Genomic DNA, 14,488 nt, shown 5'->3' with positions numbered 1-14,488 from the left:
AGGCAGAGCAGATGGAGATACCTTTTTTAATAAAATTTCGTAGGGTACCGTTAAAAAAATTAAATAAAAGATACAGTAGTGATGGAAAAAATTCTATTTAACGAAATGTATCTTTTTTATTACAAAATGTTTAGAAAATTTTAAACAGTGATCAATTTATGTGTGCGGGCAGGGACCTAAAAATGTAGCCGTCAATAATAAAAATGTAGCGTGTGTGTGTGTGTTTTTCTATTTTTTTTTCTTTATTTTTTAATTTTTTTTAGGTAGTACTACTACTCCCAGCATGGAACACACTGTTTCATGATGGGAGTAGTAGTACCTGTACTAATTGAAAGATCGCCAGTTGCGATCCTCCTGTATAATGTTTAGATGCGGCCAGCCGCTCTTCTAGGGTCCCCTGCACTGCCGTATAAATACACCTATTCATATTTCCTGCAGAGAGCTGTGATTGGCCAGATGGTTCCAGCCAATCACAGCTCTCTGTGGGAAATATGAATATGTGTATATATACGTCAGTGCAGGGGACCATAGAAGAGCGGGAGGATCACAGCGGGTGTCAGGAGTGACATCTGCTGTGATTTTTCCTTAACTGCAGGTACTACTACTCCCAACATGGAGCACACTCTGCTTCATGCTGGGAACTGTAGCACCTGCATCAATAGATAGATTGCAACAGGTGTCAGATGTTACACTCGCTGCGATCTGTCTATTAATGCCTGTAACGGAGGATGAGGTTTCCAGGCTCCTCTCCTCCGCTCGCCCCACTACCTGCTCTAGTGACCCCATGCCTTCACACCTCATCCAGTCTCTCTCTCCTGCTATCAGCTGTCACCTAACTAAAATCTTTAACCTCTCCCTCTCTTCTGGGCTCTTTCCCTCCTCCTTCAAACACTCTATCATAACCCCACTATTGAAAAACCCATCTCTGGACCCGTCCTATGCAGCCAACTATCGACCCGTCTCAAATCTCCCATTTATCTCCAAACTCCTGAAACGCTTGGTCTACTCCCGTCTTATCCGCTATCTCTCCGAGAACTCTCTCCTTGACCCCTTACAGTCTGGTTTCCGCTCCCTTCACTCCACAGAAACGGCCCTAACCAAAGTCACTAACGATCTTCTGACAGCCAAATCAAATGGCAATTTCTCTTTACTGATTCTCTTGGACCTGTCTGCGGCTTTTGACACTGTGGATCACCAACTCCTCCTCAGTAGTCTCCGCTCCATCGGTCTCAAGGACTCTGCTCTCACCTGGTTTTCCTCCTATCTCTCTGGCCGCTCCTTTAGCATCTCGTCTTCTGGCTCTACTTCTTCTCCTCTTCCCCTTACTGTCGGGGTTCCCCAGGGATCGGTCCTGGGTCCTCTACTCTTTTCACTCTACACATCCCCCATTGGAAAAACAATCAGTAGATTTGGTTTCCAGTACCACCTCTATGCTGATGACACCCAACTCTATACCTCTTCCTCCAACATCACCCCTGCACTCCTACAGAATACCAGTGATTGTCTCTCTGCCGTCTCAGAGATCATGTCCTCTTTATATCTGAAACTAAATCTTTCTAAAACAGAACTTCTTGTCTTTTCTCCATCAACTGATACTGTACCTAACCCTGACATTTCCATCTCGGTATGTGGTACTAACATAACTCCCGGGCAGCAGGCTAGCTGTCCTGGAGTTATACTTGACTCTGATCTGTCTTTCACTCCCCATATTCAGTCTCTTTCACGTTCTTGTCACCTGCATCTCAAAAACATTTCAAGAATTCGCCTGTTTCTCACTATTGAAACTGCTAAAACTCTCATTATTGCTTTGATTCACTCCCGCCTCGACTACTGTAACTCTTTACTAATAGGCCTTCCTTTCTCCAAACTCTCTCCAGTCCATCCTTAATGCCGCAGCCAGACTCATCTTCCTCTCCAGCCGCTACACCGACGCCTCCTCCCTGTGCCAGTCACTACACTGGTTACGAATTCAGTCCAGAATACAGTACAAAATCCTCAGTCTCACACACAAAGCTCTCCACAATGCTGCACCTCCCTACATCTCCTCTCTCATCTCTTTCTACCATCCTGCACGTTCTCTCCGATCTGCTAATGATCTCACACTAACATATTCTATAATCCGAACTTCTCACTCCCGTCTCCAAGACTTCACTTGTGCTGCACCGGTTCTCTGGAATGCTATCCCTCAATCCCTCAGACTCAACAACATCCATAGTTTCAAACGTGGCCTAAAAACACATCTCTTCAGACAGGCCTATAACATTCTCTAATTGGCCTCAACATATCCTCAATATATCCCCACATCTCTTGTTTGAATAGTTATTGTGTAATTTTATGTCTGATACTTGTCTTTGTTTGTACCCCATAATTGTAAGCTCTGCGGAATCTGTAGGCGCTATATAAATAAATAAAATAAAATAAATAATAAATTAATGCAGGTACTACAGCTCCCATCATAGAGCAGAGTGTGCTTCATGTTGGGAGTAGTAGTACTTGCAGTTAAGGAAAGATCACAGCGGGTATCACTCCTGACACCCACTGTGATCGTCCTGTCTATAGCAGAGATGCGGAGCGGCTCTGTACAGCGCTCGCATCTCTGCTCTGTACTCCGGCCAGTGATATGAATAGAACATCACTCATTCATATTTCCCTCTGAGCCGTGATTGGCTGCAACCATCCGGCCAATCCCCACTCTGGGCGGAAAATATGAATGAGTGATGTTCTGTTTACGTCACTGGCCAGAGTACAGAGCAGAGATCCAAGCGCTGTATAGAGCCGCTCCACATCTCTGCTATATTATGGACAATCGCATCGGGTGTCAGGCTAACACCCGGGGCGATATATCTATTAGTACATGTACTACTACTCCCATCATGGAACAGTCTGTTCCATGCTGGGAGTAGTAGTATTACCTAAAAAAATTTTTTTAAAAAGTAGAGAAAAAAAAGTGAAACACACACACACTTTATTAAAAAATTTATTAAAATTTAGTTATAAAATTTTTTATTTTTATAACATTTTTTTCCATCACTACTGAATCCTTTTTTTTTTTGGTACCCAAAAAAAAAAAAAAACGCCAAAGGTGCCAAAAATGCAATGTCCACACAAATGAAAAAAAACGCCAGAAAAAAACACCAGACTCCGGAAATTGCATTGGTGTTATTTCAGGCGTTTTTTCTTGCGGTTTTTTCAAACCAAAAACGCAGGACAAAAAAACAAGTAGAAACTTAGCTTAACTGGAGCGCAGCATCATCTTTTTTCATTTAGTTGAGATTCCACAGGCCAGGGTCTTCTCCTGATTGAAAGGGGTACTCCCATGGAAATGACCACAGTGCTCTCTGCTGACCTCTGCTGTCCATTTTAGGAACTGTCCAGAGCAGGAGAAAATCCCCATAGCAAACATATGCTGCTCTGGACAGTTCCTAAAATGGACAGCAGAGGTCAGCAGAGAGCACTGCGGTCATGACATCAGAGGAAATGCATTTCTTTTTTGGATTTCTCTTTAGTATACAGCCCCTAAAAAGTACTGGAAGGATTAAGATTTTTTTAATAGAAGTGATTTACAAATGTTTAACATTCTGGCACCAGTTGATTTAAAAAAATGTTTTCCAAACTTAAGTACCCCTTTAAGACACTGACTAACTGACCTATCTTATTCTGTGGATTATTGAGTACTTTAAGACAACAGCAGGTACAAATAATATAACTCATCTGTTGATGTTACATGGGAAAAAGATGTGATAATAATAATCCCTTTATATAGGCGGCACAGACCTCCTTTCCGTCATGGGTTTACTTGTGCAGATTTGATAAATATATTGATGCACATAGTAATGAAATAGTACCATAGGTACTAAGTAAGCACCTTTTATATTGGTACTGCTTCTTGTAGTACAAAAGAATTAAGATATAGAAGATAGATATTGGCAATTGTAAACTGTATAACAACTTCTTATTGCCATTGTGCTGTTTTTGACTATTTAATAACATCTGGTTTCATATAGTTAGAAGTGTTTTTTAAACAAGTATGATGCATGCACACTCATTTTATTGGAGCGTACTCTGTCTCCCTTCCTGACAGCTCATGATAAACAACATATTTTATACGTAGGCATAGTCTTAGGAGTACAAACTACCCAGACCACTTCACGCTGTCTTTAGTATATCTGTGTTTGCTTTTCCAATTTACAAGGGTTCCACTCTTTGGACTGGCTGCAGTGAAGGAATAAGGACATAGTAACCTAGCACTAGTATTAATTCATTTTTTCTTTCATACAATCTCCTTTATAATGGTTGATCAAGTATACTGTAGTATAAATAAAGTTAAGTATAGCACAAGGGGTATTCCAGAATTTGTTTTTATTTGACTATGCTACAGGGGCTGTAAAGTTTGTGTAGTTCATAATATAGTGTCTGTACCTGTGTGTGACTGTTTTCTCACAATTCTTATGTGATTTTCACCCCAATATTTATTTTTAACAGCATACAAAATGACTGTTATCTCAGATTTTTCCCAGCTTGCAGTGCGGCCAAGACCTGACTCACTAGTCAGCTGATGACAGTGAACCTGTCTGCTTCAATGGGTGGAGGGATCAATCTGCAACTAATGCAACAGCTGTAGGCACCCTGATTGAAAACCACAGGTCTTTTGATGGATGCAGCTCATTTATTTTCAATGGGTGGGGTGGCTGATGTGTGGGAGGGAGGAAAATGGAATTATGGGATTTGTAGTCAAAAAAAGAAAAGTCAAACAGGAAATACCAGTTCACAAAAAGCTAGCCACAGTGTTATGGTAATCTCACAACATAGCCATTTAGCCCCAAGACAACCGCAGATCCTTCCTAAGCATGTCCATTACTGCCTGCCAGGTACGTACTAAAATCACCTTATGGTGGATAACCCCTTTAAAGTTTGTGCTATGGCAAATCAGTCCCTGAGGACCAAAAGTCAGGGATACATGACACACTGCTCATTTCGATGAATTCATATAATCCGAACCAGAGAATTCTTTAAACAGGGTGCTGCAAGGTAACATCCGATCATGTCCTTGATACTCCAAGTCACCTGCTGTCAGTCCTATTGGCATGTGATAGTCCTGTATTTACTGACTAAACAGCTGTCTCTTTATGAGCAGAGACAACAGATTCCTGGAGGAAGGGAATCCTGCTCACTCATTCACCCATTTAGGGTATGTTTACATGGGTGGATTTTCTGAAAGTTTTCCACTGCAGATTTAGCCACAGCGCATTTTTCACATCAGATTTTTCACAGCAGAATTTCTGCAGCTGAAAATCCAGAGCAGACCTGGTTGAAGTCAATAAAGTCTGCTGTGGATTTTTTGCTGCAGAAAATCCAGCACCATTGAACCTGCAGCAGAAACCTCACAGAAGATCCATTTAACCCCTTAATGACATAGGACATAAATATACGTCCTGGTACTTAACGCACCAGCGCATACATTTATGTCCTATACATGAAGCGAGCACAGTAACTATGCTCGCTTTATGCACGGCACGTCCCGGCTGCTATCAGCAGCCAGGGATTCATCGGTAATGGCGGACATTAGCGATCGCACTGATGTCCGCCATTACACCCTCAGATGCCAATAAGCATATGCATAGCACTGAACACTATGAGCAATCTAATGATTACTATAAATAGTCCCCTATGGGACTTAAACTGTGTAAAAAAATAGCGTAAAAAAGCAAAAAAAAAAAAAAAGCTCCTCCCGCAATAAAAATCCAAATTGCCCCTTTTTCCATTTTAGCCTAAAAAAAAGAGTAAATAATAATAATAATAATAAACATATTTGGTATCGAAATAAATTGCTAATAATCCCGTACGGTATACGGCGTAAACGTAAAATACAAAAACAAAAAAAGTTCAAATTTGCTGATTTTTTGTCACATAACATTCAAAATAAAATTTATTAATTAAAAGCAATTGACAAGTCACATGTATGCAAATGTAGTACCAATAAAAACTACAGATCATAGCACAAAAAATGATCCCTCATACAGCCCCGTATATAGGAAAATAAGAAAGTTATAGGTGGTCAAAATAGGGCAACTTTGAATATAGTTATTTTGTAAAAAAAAAAAAAAAAAAAAAAAAGTTTACTTTTTTAAAAGCAGTACAATAATAATAATAATAATTAAAAACATGTAACCATGGGTATCATGTTAATCGTATTGAACCACAAAATAAAGAAAACATCATTTTTACCATAAAGTGTACAGAGTGAAAACGAAACCCTACCAAATTTGTAAGATTGCTGTTTTGTTTGTTTTGCCATATATTTACTGGTAAAATTTGTGATTTAATTACAAAGTTCAATTGATTGCGCAAAAACTAGTCCACATATGGGTCTGTGGATGAAAATATAAAAGAGTTATGATTTTTATAAAAATGTTAAAATATAATTGGCTGTGTCTTTATCCTAAACCCCTTAAGGCTAAGTTTCTACTTGTTTTAATTCTGCCGCATGGCATTTTATTGGCCTATAACGCCCCCTCCCGTAGGCTTGCATTGCGGGGCGGAGCGTTACATCACACGCCGCCCGCCCTGTAGTCGCCCGTAATCAGACCCGGAGCGAACACACTCCGGGGACTGATTATAAACGGGGTGCCGCGTGCATGATCACGGGCGTCCCCAGCTGCGGGACTCCCGCGATCAGGCATCTTATCCCCTATCCTTTGGATAGGGGATAAGATGTTTAAGCACCGGAGAACCCCTTTAATAGCCTGCAAAGAGAGATCTCTGTTTCTGGCTATTTTAACTGTTTTATTCCTTTTAATTGCCTTTCCTGATTTTTCAAATAAAAAATGTAAATAAATAAACATATTTGCTATTGCCGCATGTAATATGATAATATAATGTTATTGTTGCACAGGGTGAATGCCCAAGACAGAAAAAAATAACCAAATGTCCAAATTGCATTTTGGGTCCTATAACATCCCAGAAAAAAAAGGCATTAAATGCGATAATAAAATCTGAGCTACACAAAAATGGTGTAAAAAAGAACTATAGATTAGAGCACAAAAAGATAGCCCTGACATAGCAACGAAAACACAAAAATAAAAAAAAGTTTTATCATTTTAATCCTACTCACTTGAGGGATACAGATAATGTAATTTTTTACTGCTTGGGGAATGGCGTAAAACCAAAACCCACCAAATTTGCATGTTTTCTTTTTCAATTTCGCCTCACAAATATTTTTTTTTCAGTCTCGCAGTACATTCTATGGAAAAATGATAGATGTCAGTACAATTGGTACTGCAAAAAAAAACAAGCACTCCGTATATGGATCCGTAGATAGCATAATAAAAATGATTGCTCTTAGAAGGCAAAAAAGAGAAAATAAAAATGCAAAAATGAAAATTGTTTCAGTCTGTAAATCGTACCTATCATATCACAGAACAAAATAATGCTTCCAAATGTTACGCACTAGGTCATGCAAATGCTTGTCATGTCTTTTTTTTATTGTCTAGCTTCTGTATTTGGCTCACATATCCCTCCGTTCTGCTGCTCACTCATTTCTGACATCTACTTCTCGTGTCCGAGGCAAGCACTGAGCCTGCCCTCACTCACCATATATTTACCTCCTCAACCAGACTGCTGTGTCTCTTCATCCAATAAATGCAGGCTGCTCTGTAACTGCCTACTCTCTGTTTTCATGGTGCGGTCTGATAGGACTGGAGTGAGCACAGAGGAGTGCTAGTCCCGCTCTCACTTTCTGGACTTTGTCCCATCCTGTGCTTTAGCTGGGACAAAGATGATGCTGCAGCCGGACAGGATTATGTTCTGGACGGTATGGGGACCCCTAGTGGTCTTTTTATAAGCCATGATTTCTATAAAAAGGAGATAATTCTTTATGAAGTATATTAGAAAGTTTAATGTTTTGCCAAGATGTACAACATATAAAAAGTTTTTGATTTTAACAGTGCCTAATTAAAGGATTTAAGGGTTTGGCCCACTGAAAGCATTTGCCATCAATCCACAGCAGGAGTGATAAGGCCCTGTTCACAATACGAAATTTCTGCACAGAATTACCATGAGGAAATTCTATGCAAAATCTGCTTGCAGCAGCCTCCCATTGTTTTCAATGGTATTCTTCTGCTCTGTTCCCATGTCGAAAGTTCCAGATTGAAAATACTGACACGGAATTGGATTTTGTCAAAAGAATGAACATGTTCTCTCAATCGATGGAATGAAAAGCCCTAAAAAGCCTGGGACTCCACTATAGTTTATGGGATGTCGCTTATGTTCCTGGCAGTGCTACCCTGAACATAAGAGCTGATACTAGTGCACTCACAGATCCACTGTGGAAATTCACTAGGAAATTTCTCTCTGAATTTCCATAGAGTGAATTGGCTTTTAGTATATGATCGTTGGAGGTCCAGCAGTTGGGGCCCCAATGATCAAGAGTACAGAGGTCCCCAAGGGCCCCTTGTGTGTAGAACAATTGTTCTATTTACTGCTATGGGACTAGTGAAGATCTCGCTTGGCTATCCCTGTCATTCTAATAGATGGGAAATGGAGCAGTGGCCATGCATGCCACTTTACCACTCCATGCACAGCAGGAACCTAAGGACCTATGTTATTGAGATCCTGGCCGCCAGACGCTCGTAATCATATATTGACCACCTATCCTGTGTACAGACGCTAAATGCTTTTAGAGGACCAACCCATTTAAACTGGTACTTCGCTGGAAAAGATTTTTTTTTTAAATCAACTGGTGCCAGAAAGTTAAACAGATTTGTAAATCACTTCTATTAAAAAATCTTAATCCTTCTAGTACTTATAAGCTTTTGTATGCTCGACAAGACGTTCTTTTCTTTTTGAATTTCCTTTCTGTCTGACCACAGTGCTCTCTGCTGACACCTGTGTCCATTTTAGCAAATCCCCATAGCAAACTTATCCTGCTCCGGACAGTTCCTTACATGGACAAAAGTGTCAAAAGAGAGCACTGTGGTCAGGCAGAAAGGAAATTCAAAAAGAAAAAAAAATTCCTGTGGAGCATACAGCAGATGATAAGTACTGGAAGGATTAAGATTTGTTAATAGAAGTCATTTACAAATCTGTTTAACTTTCTGTCATCAGCTGATTTAAAAAAATTCCAGTGGCGTACCTCTTTAAGAAGTTCATTGATTTAATAAATTCTTCTCTCTATTCATTTACCTTTCTTATCCCCCGGCAGGCTACTTGTTACTGGGTCTCATTGCGATGCTGGTCGTCCTGGAGACGTTTTGTGAACTTCAGGAGTTGAAAATATTCCGTAAACTGTTCTATGTGAAAAAGAAGAAAGATGAGGATCAGGAGAATATAGTGGAGCACGACCAGCTGGCCTTCTCCTCCATCTCCGATCAGGTCACCTCCTTAAAGGAGGAACAAAAACTGAGCGAACCATTTGTGGCTTTACAGCCTGTGGTGAATTACGCAAGTGACGCCTCCATAAATAATGAACAGTGAACCGGAGGATGAAGGGGGGCTCTTCATGAAGCTGTATACCTCCACTTTAAATATATTAGCACAATTCTTGTACAAATTAGTCTCTTCATCAAGTCCTTATCTGGTTGCAGAACACTGCTATGTCATGTTTATTCATATTTATGGGATCTTACACTGACCGATGCTAACATCTACTTCACAGCAATGGAGATCTGACCATGGATGATGCAGCTACAAGGAAAGATTCAGTCACGTTCAAAGGGATGGGAGGGAGAGGGTTGTCTTACAGAGATTGGTTGGTTCATATCATTATATACTGCTGCAAAACTAAGTGTATCCTTAGGACAGGTTGTTCTCAAAGTCCCACAATGGGAGGAATTTACCAATACTGACAGATTCCCTGTTGGTGTGGTTATAGGCACACAAGATGGATTTTTGGTCAAATGTATTAAGTTGGTTCATGCTCTTTAATAAATATGTCTCGTTGGGATACCCGCCAAACTTTGACACCTTCCATCCCCCCTCCCTTTCCACAATGGCTCCGATATATTCATTTAAGACAAAAACTGTCTGAATTGCCCATAACAACCAATGACAGCTCAGCTTTTATTTTACCAGAGCAATGTCAGATGTGAAAGCTGAGCTCAGACAGATTGATAAATCTGCATATAAACATACAAAAAGGTCCTTGCCACAATAATAATTCAACATTATATGCTAAAATGTTATAAGTGAGGGATACTATTAATGTAGGTTTTGTGTAAATTGATAAATCTGTCCCGATGTACCTAAACTAAACAAAAACAGTTGTACCATTCATGTCTATAATTGAGCACACTGAGTAAACATCCACAGTTCAGGGAGAAAAAGTTAGTGAAACATTGAATGTAATAACCTGTATATCCCCCTTTTAATAGGAGTCCTTAGTTGTAAGGCTAGGTTTCTACAAAGGTTTTTTCCTGGTGTTTTTTTTAGAAATCTGCCACTGCAGTTTCTGAGCCAAAGTCAGAAGTGGATCCAGTAGGAAGTAGAAGTAGAAGTCCCTCCTTTATATTTCTCATTCCTTTATAATACACTTCTGACTTTAGCTCAAAAACTGCAGTGGCAGTTTTCCCAAAAACACCAAAAAAACAAACAAACCTGAAACTTAACCAAATAGTTGTGAATAAGATTCGTACAAGGAATTTTGAACCATTCCTTCCTGCAATTTTGTTTCAGTTCATCAATGTTTTTGGATGCTTTGTGTGCAGTACCCTGTTCTGGTCAGGCCATAATATCTTCTTAGGTTACAGTCATGACTCTGACTTTCCAAGACACAAATCTTCTACTCATCCATTCTTTTAGTGGATTTACTTGTGCACTTTGGATTATAGTCTTGTTGCATTACATATGGTCTCTTTATCTTGAGGTCATGGATGCCCTTTCTCATATTCTCCTTTAGTGTAGGTGTAGGGTCACATTTAGCGCATCCGCTGCGTATTTGACACTGCGGATGCGCTACTGCCTGTCCCTAGAGTGTGCCTTTAGCTGTTTTACCCGTGTCCTGCTGGCAGCAGCAATCCACATCTACAAGCAGACACAGAATGAGCTGCATGTCGCATGTGCACATGTGCAGTGTACTCCAGACATCACAGTCGCTCTCGGCTTAGCTCAGGGAGCAGGGGGAGTGGCCGCGATGTCTGGAGATCTGTGCATCAAGTGTAATTCGCAGCTCCATCTGTGTCTGCTCGTAGCTGCTGCGAGCGGGGGAGAAAAAGCTGGGGGCACACTCTAGGGATGGGCAGTAACACATCCACAGTATCAAAAATGCAGCAAATGCACTACGTGGGACGCTACCCTTAAAATGTTTTCAGCCACCTCTTGATCATTAAGGGGACAATGAATTCAAAGCTGTCCAGGCCCTGAAGCACCAAAGTGGCCCCAAAACATGCTTCCCCTTCCCCCCGTGTTTCACGGATAGGATGAGGTTTTGGGCATTTGCGATACAGAGTTCCACTTTTGTTTACCCTGAAAAAACATCTTCTGTTTACCCAAAAAAATAAAATAAAATAAAAACACCTTCAGGACAGAAGATCTTCTGGAAGAGAAGATCTTCTGTTAAGAATATGTTTTGGTTTTTTTTGGGGGGGGGGGGGGGGTGTTAATAGCAGTGACATCGTTTGTCATCCTCACATGATCAGCATTCTTGTTCAGTGTTTCTTTAAGGCTAAGTTTCTACACAGGTTATTTTCCAGCATTTTTTGGAAATCTGCCACTGCAGTTTTTGATTCAAAGCCAGACGTGGATCCAGCAGGAAGAAGAGTATAAGTCCTTCCTTTATATTTCCCATTCCTTTTGAATACACTTCCGGCTTTGGCTCAAAAACTGCAGTGGCAGTATCCAAAAAAGCAAACCTGTGGGGAAACTTAGCCTAGTGGGCACATGGACAGAGGTTTTGCAGTCTGTAGTTTTCTGTGGGTCTTTTGCTGTCACTTTTTCAGTATCACCCATTGTGCTCTTGGATGCCTGCTATAGAGTTTAAAAAACACTTTCTATAACTGGGGATTGATGTCTACCTATGTCTTTAGCCTTTTTACACAACTTCTGAGGCCTTCTGAAAGTTGTTTTATTGATGCATGGTTCACAATAACCAGTGTTACTTGAGGAGAACAGATCTGTTAGCAATAAAGTTTTGTGTGCCTTTCTGTAATGGGTAAAGACCATGTGAGCCCTGTACTTTACATCTCTCTCCAGTTTACCAATCAACTCTTGTATACATTGCTAATAGAGATTTGCTTTTACTCTTTGCACTGTGGATGTTTACCCAATGTGCTACAAAAGGGGTACTCCGGTGAAAACCTTTTTTCTTTTAAATCAACTGGTGGCAGAAAGTTAAACATATTTGTAAATGACTTCTATTAAAAAATCTTAATCCTTCCAGTAGTTATTAGCTGCTGAATGCTACAGAGGAAATTCCTTTCTTTTTGGAACACTGATGACATCACGAGCACAGTGCTCTCTGCTGACATCTCTAATCCCACTAAGGACAGCAATAAATAAAGCGTTATTATTAATATAATAACATCAGCAGAGAGAACTGTGCTCGTGATGTCATCAGAGAGCATTCCAAAAAGAAAAGAATTTCCTCTGCAGTATTCAGCAGCTAATAAATACAGAAAGGATTAAGATTTTTTAATAGAAGTAATTTACAAATATGTTTAACTTTCTGCCACCAGTTGATTTAAAAGAAAAAAGGTTTTCACCGGAGTACCCCTTTAAATATAACATGAATAGTAAAACTGTTCGTATTTTATTAGTATAATTACATTGGTCCAGATTTATCATTATGTCAGACAAAATCTTGAGTGTATGACTTATAATTATATACAGAAGATGCCCAGGTTTGACCAACATGGTCCATAAGTGTCAGATCGTAGGGACCCCCGTGATCTCCTTTCCAAGGCCGCGGCTCTCCCCCTGAATGAAGTGTGTTGACCACAGCACAAAGTGGTGACCGACCCGCCACCTCCATGCATTTCTAAGGTAGAGCTAGAGATACAGCGTTCGTGTATCTTCAGCTCTACCATAGAAATGCATGGAGGTGGAGGGGCCGTCACCACTTTGTGCCGTGGTCAACACACTTCATTCAGGGGGAGAGCCGCGGCCTTGGGCAGGAGAGCACGGGGGATCCCAGCAGATGGCAGATAGGGGATACATTTTTTTTTTAGACTGAATAACTTCTTTTATACAAAGCCCTATGTAGTGTCATGATGTCATATAACTTCCTATACCCTGGCTCTTTGTTTAGGTCACCTTATAAAGTTGTGCATCGCCCTCTAGTGCCCATTGTACTACTTGCATCCACAACTAATTACACTGATCTTTCATTTGCAGTTGCAGGGTTATTTGACTTTACAAAAGTTTCCATTTCTTACACCATATATGGAACTTTAATAAACAGATATATTAGAAGTTTAATATATACTAAGTTTTATTAAGTATTAAGCTTTATATATAATATTTAGATCATATAGATGCCATTCTTTTTACAATATGGACAAGTAGGAATTCACTAAATATATTTTGTAAATATAAAAAATCCCCAATGATCATGGTGTTATATATTTAACGAGTGTTATTGAAGTGTTAACTAGAAAGACAAACAAACATTAACACTGAGAAGGATTATAGGAGAATTATTATATGAAACATTATATAAAACTGGTGATATAAGTACAATAACTGGAATCATTTTGCAGAAACACCTCAGAGCTCACTTAGGTTCTTCTCAGCCACACACACTATTCTGCTGGTGTAGTCACTGTGTACATACATTACATTACTTATCCTGTACTGATCCTGAGTTATATCCTGTATTATACCCCAGAGCTGTACTCAATATTCTGCTGGTGAGGTCACTGTGTACATACATTACATTACTTATCCTGTACTTATCCTGAGTTATATCCTGTAGATCTTTTATTAAAATTTCAAACATAACAATAAAAAATTACAAAACATAAACATACCATATCCGACAGAACATATCAATATAGCGAATCATAAAACCAAACACCATAGCATAAAATACAACACCGGTCCACCCCACACTCATTCCTGCACACAAACAAATATATACAATATTTACAAAAGACATATTCCTATAATACCCATTATACCCATACCATACTAATAAACTATATACACTAATATACACTAATACTAAATGTGAATTTCCTGGCCCAGTTGCAATACCAAAAACCCAATACCAGTAATATACCAAAAAGAATAACAACAACAACAATAATATATACAAAATAATAAAAACCAACAGAAACAAAATAACACCACTTTTTTTTTTGGCCCTGAGCTGGTCCCGCATCCCATGCCCCCAGTACATGTTACCAGACGTCCATGAACCAGTCCAGGATTTTCTGTATATATAAAAGTCCCATACAAACCCCCTCCCCCCTTTTTAACCCACCACCCAACCTAAACTAAACCCAAACCCCAGGTGGCATCACACAATATATACAATATATACATTACATAAAATATA

At 39.7% G+C, this 14,488-nt stretch overlaps 1 protein-coding gene across 3 annotated transcripts in view; it reads left to right on the top strand.

The window, feature by feature from the left end:
* KCNK1 (potassium two pore domain channel subfamily K member 1) overlaps positions 1-9,945 on the top strand; it is a 40,176-nt gene extending 30,231 nt beyond the window's left edge. For all 3 annotated transcript variants that reach the window (XM_056548479.1, XM_056548478.1, XM_056548477.1), the window contains one exon: positions 9,200-9,945. In XM_056548479.1, the coding sequence (XP_056404454.1) occupies positions 9,200-9,471 (272 nt within the window). In that variant the 3' untranslated portion in view covers positions 9,472-9,945. The remainder of the gene's footprint in view (positions 1-9,199) is intronic.
* The last annotated feature ends 4,543 nt before the right edge of the window (positions 9,946-14,488 follow it).

The sequence above is a fragment of the Hyla sarda genome, chromosome 12 (assembly GCF_029499605.1).
Source record: "Hyla sarda isolate aHylSar1 chromosome 12, aHylSar1.hap1, whole genome shotgun sequence".
NCBI classification, from domain to species: domain Eukaryota; kingdom Metazoa; phylum Chordata; class Amphibia; order Anura; family Hylidae; genus Hyla; species Hyla sarda.
The sequence above is the reverse complement of the archived record's forward strand: the minus strand, read 5'-3'. Positions and strand labels throughout refer to the sequence as shown.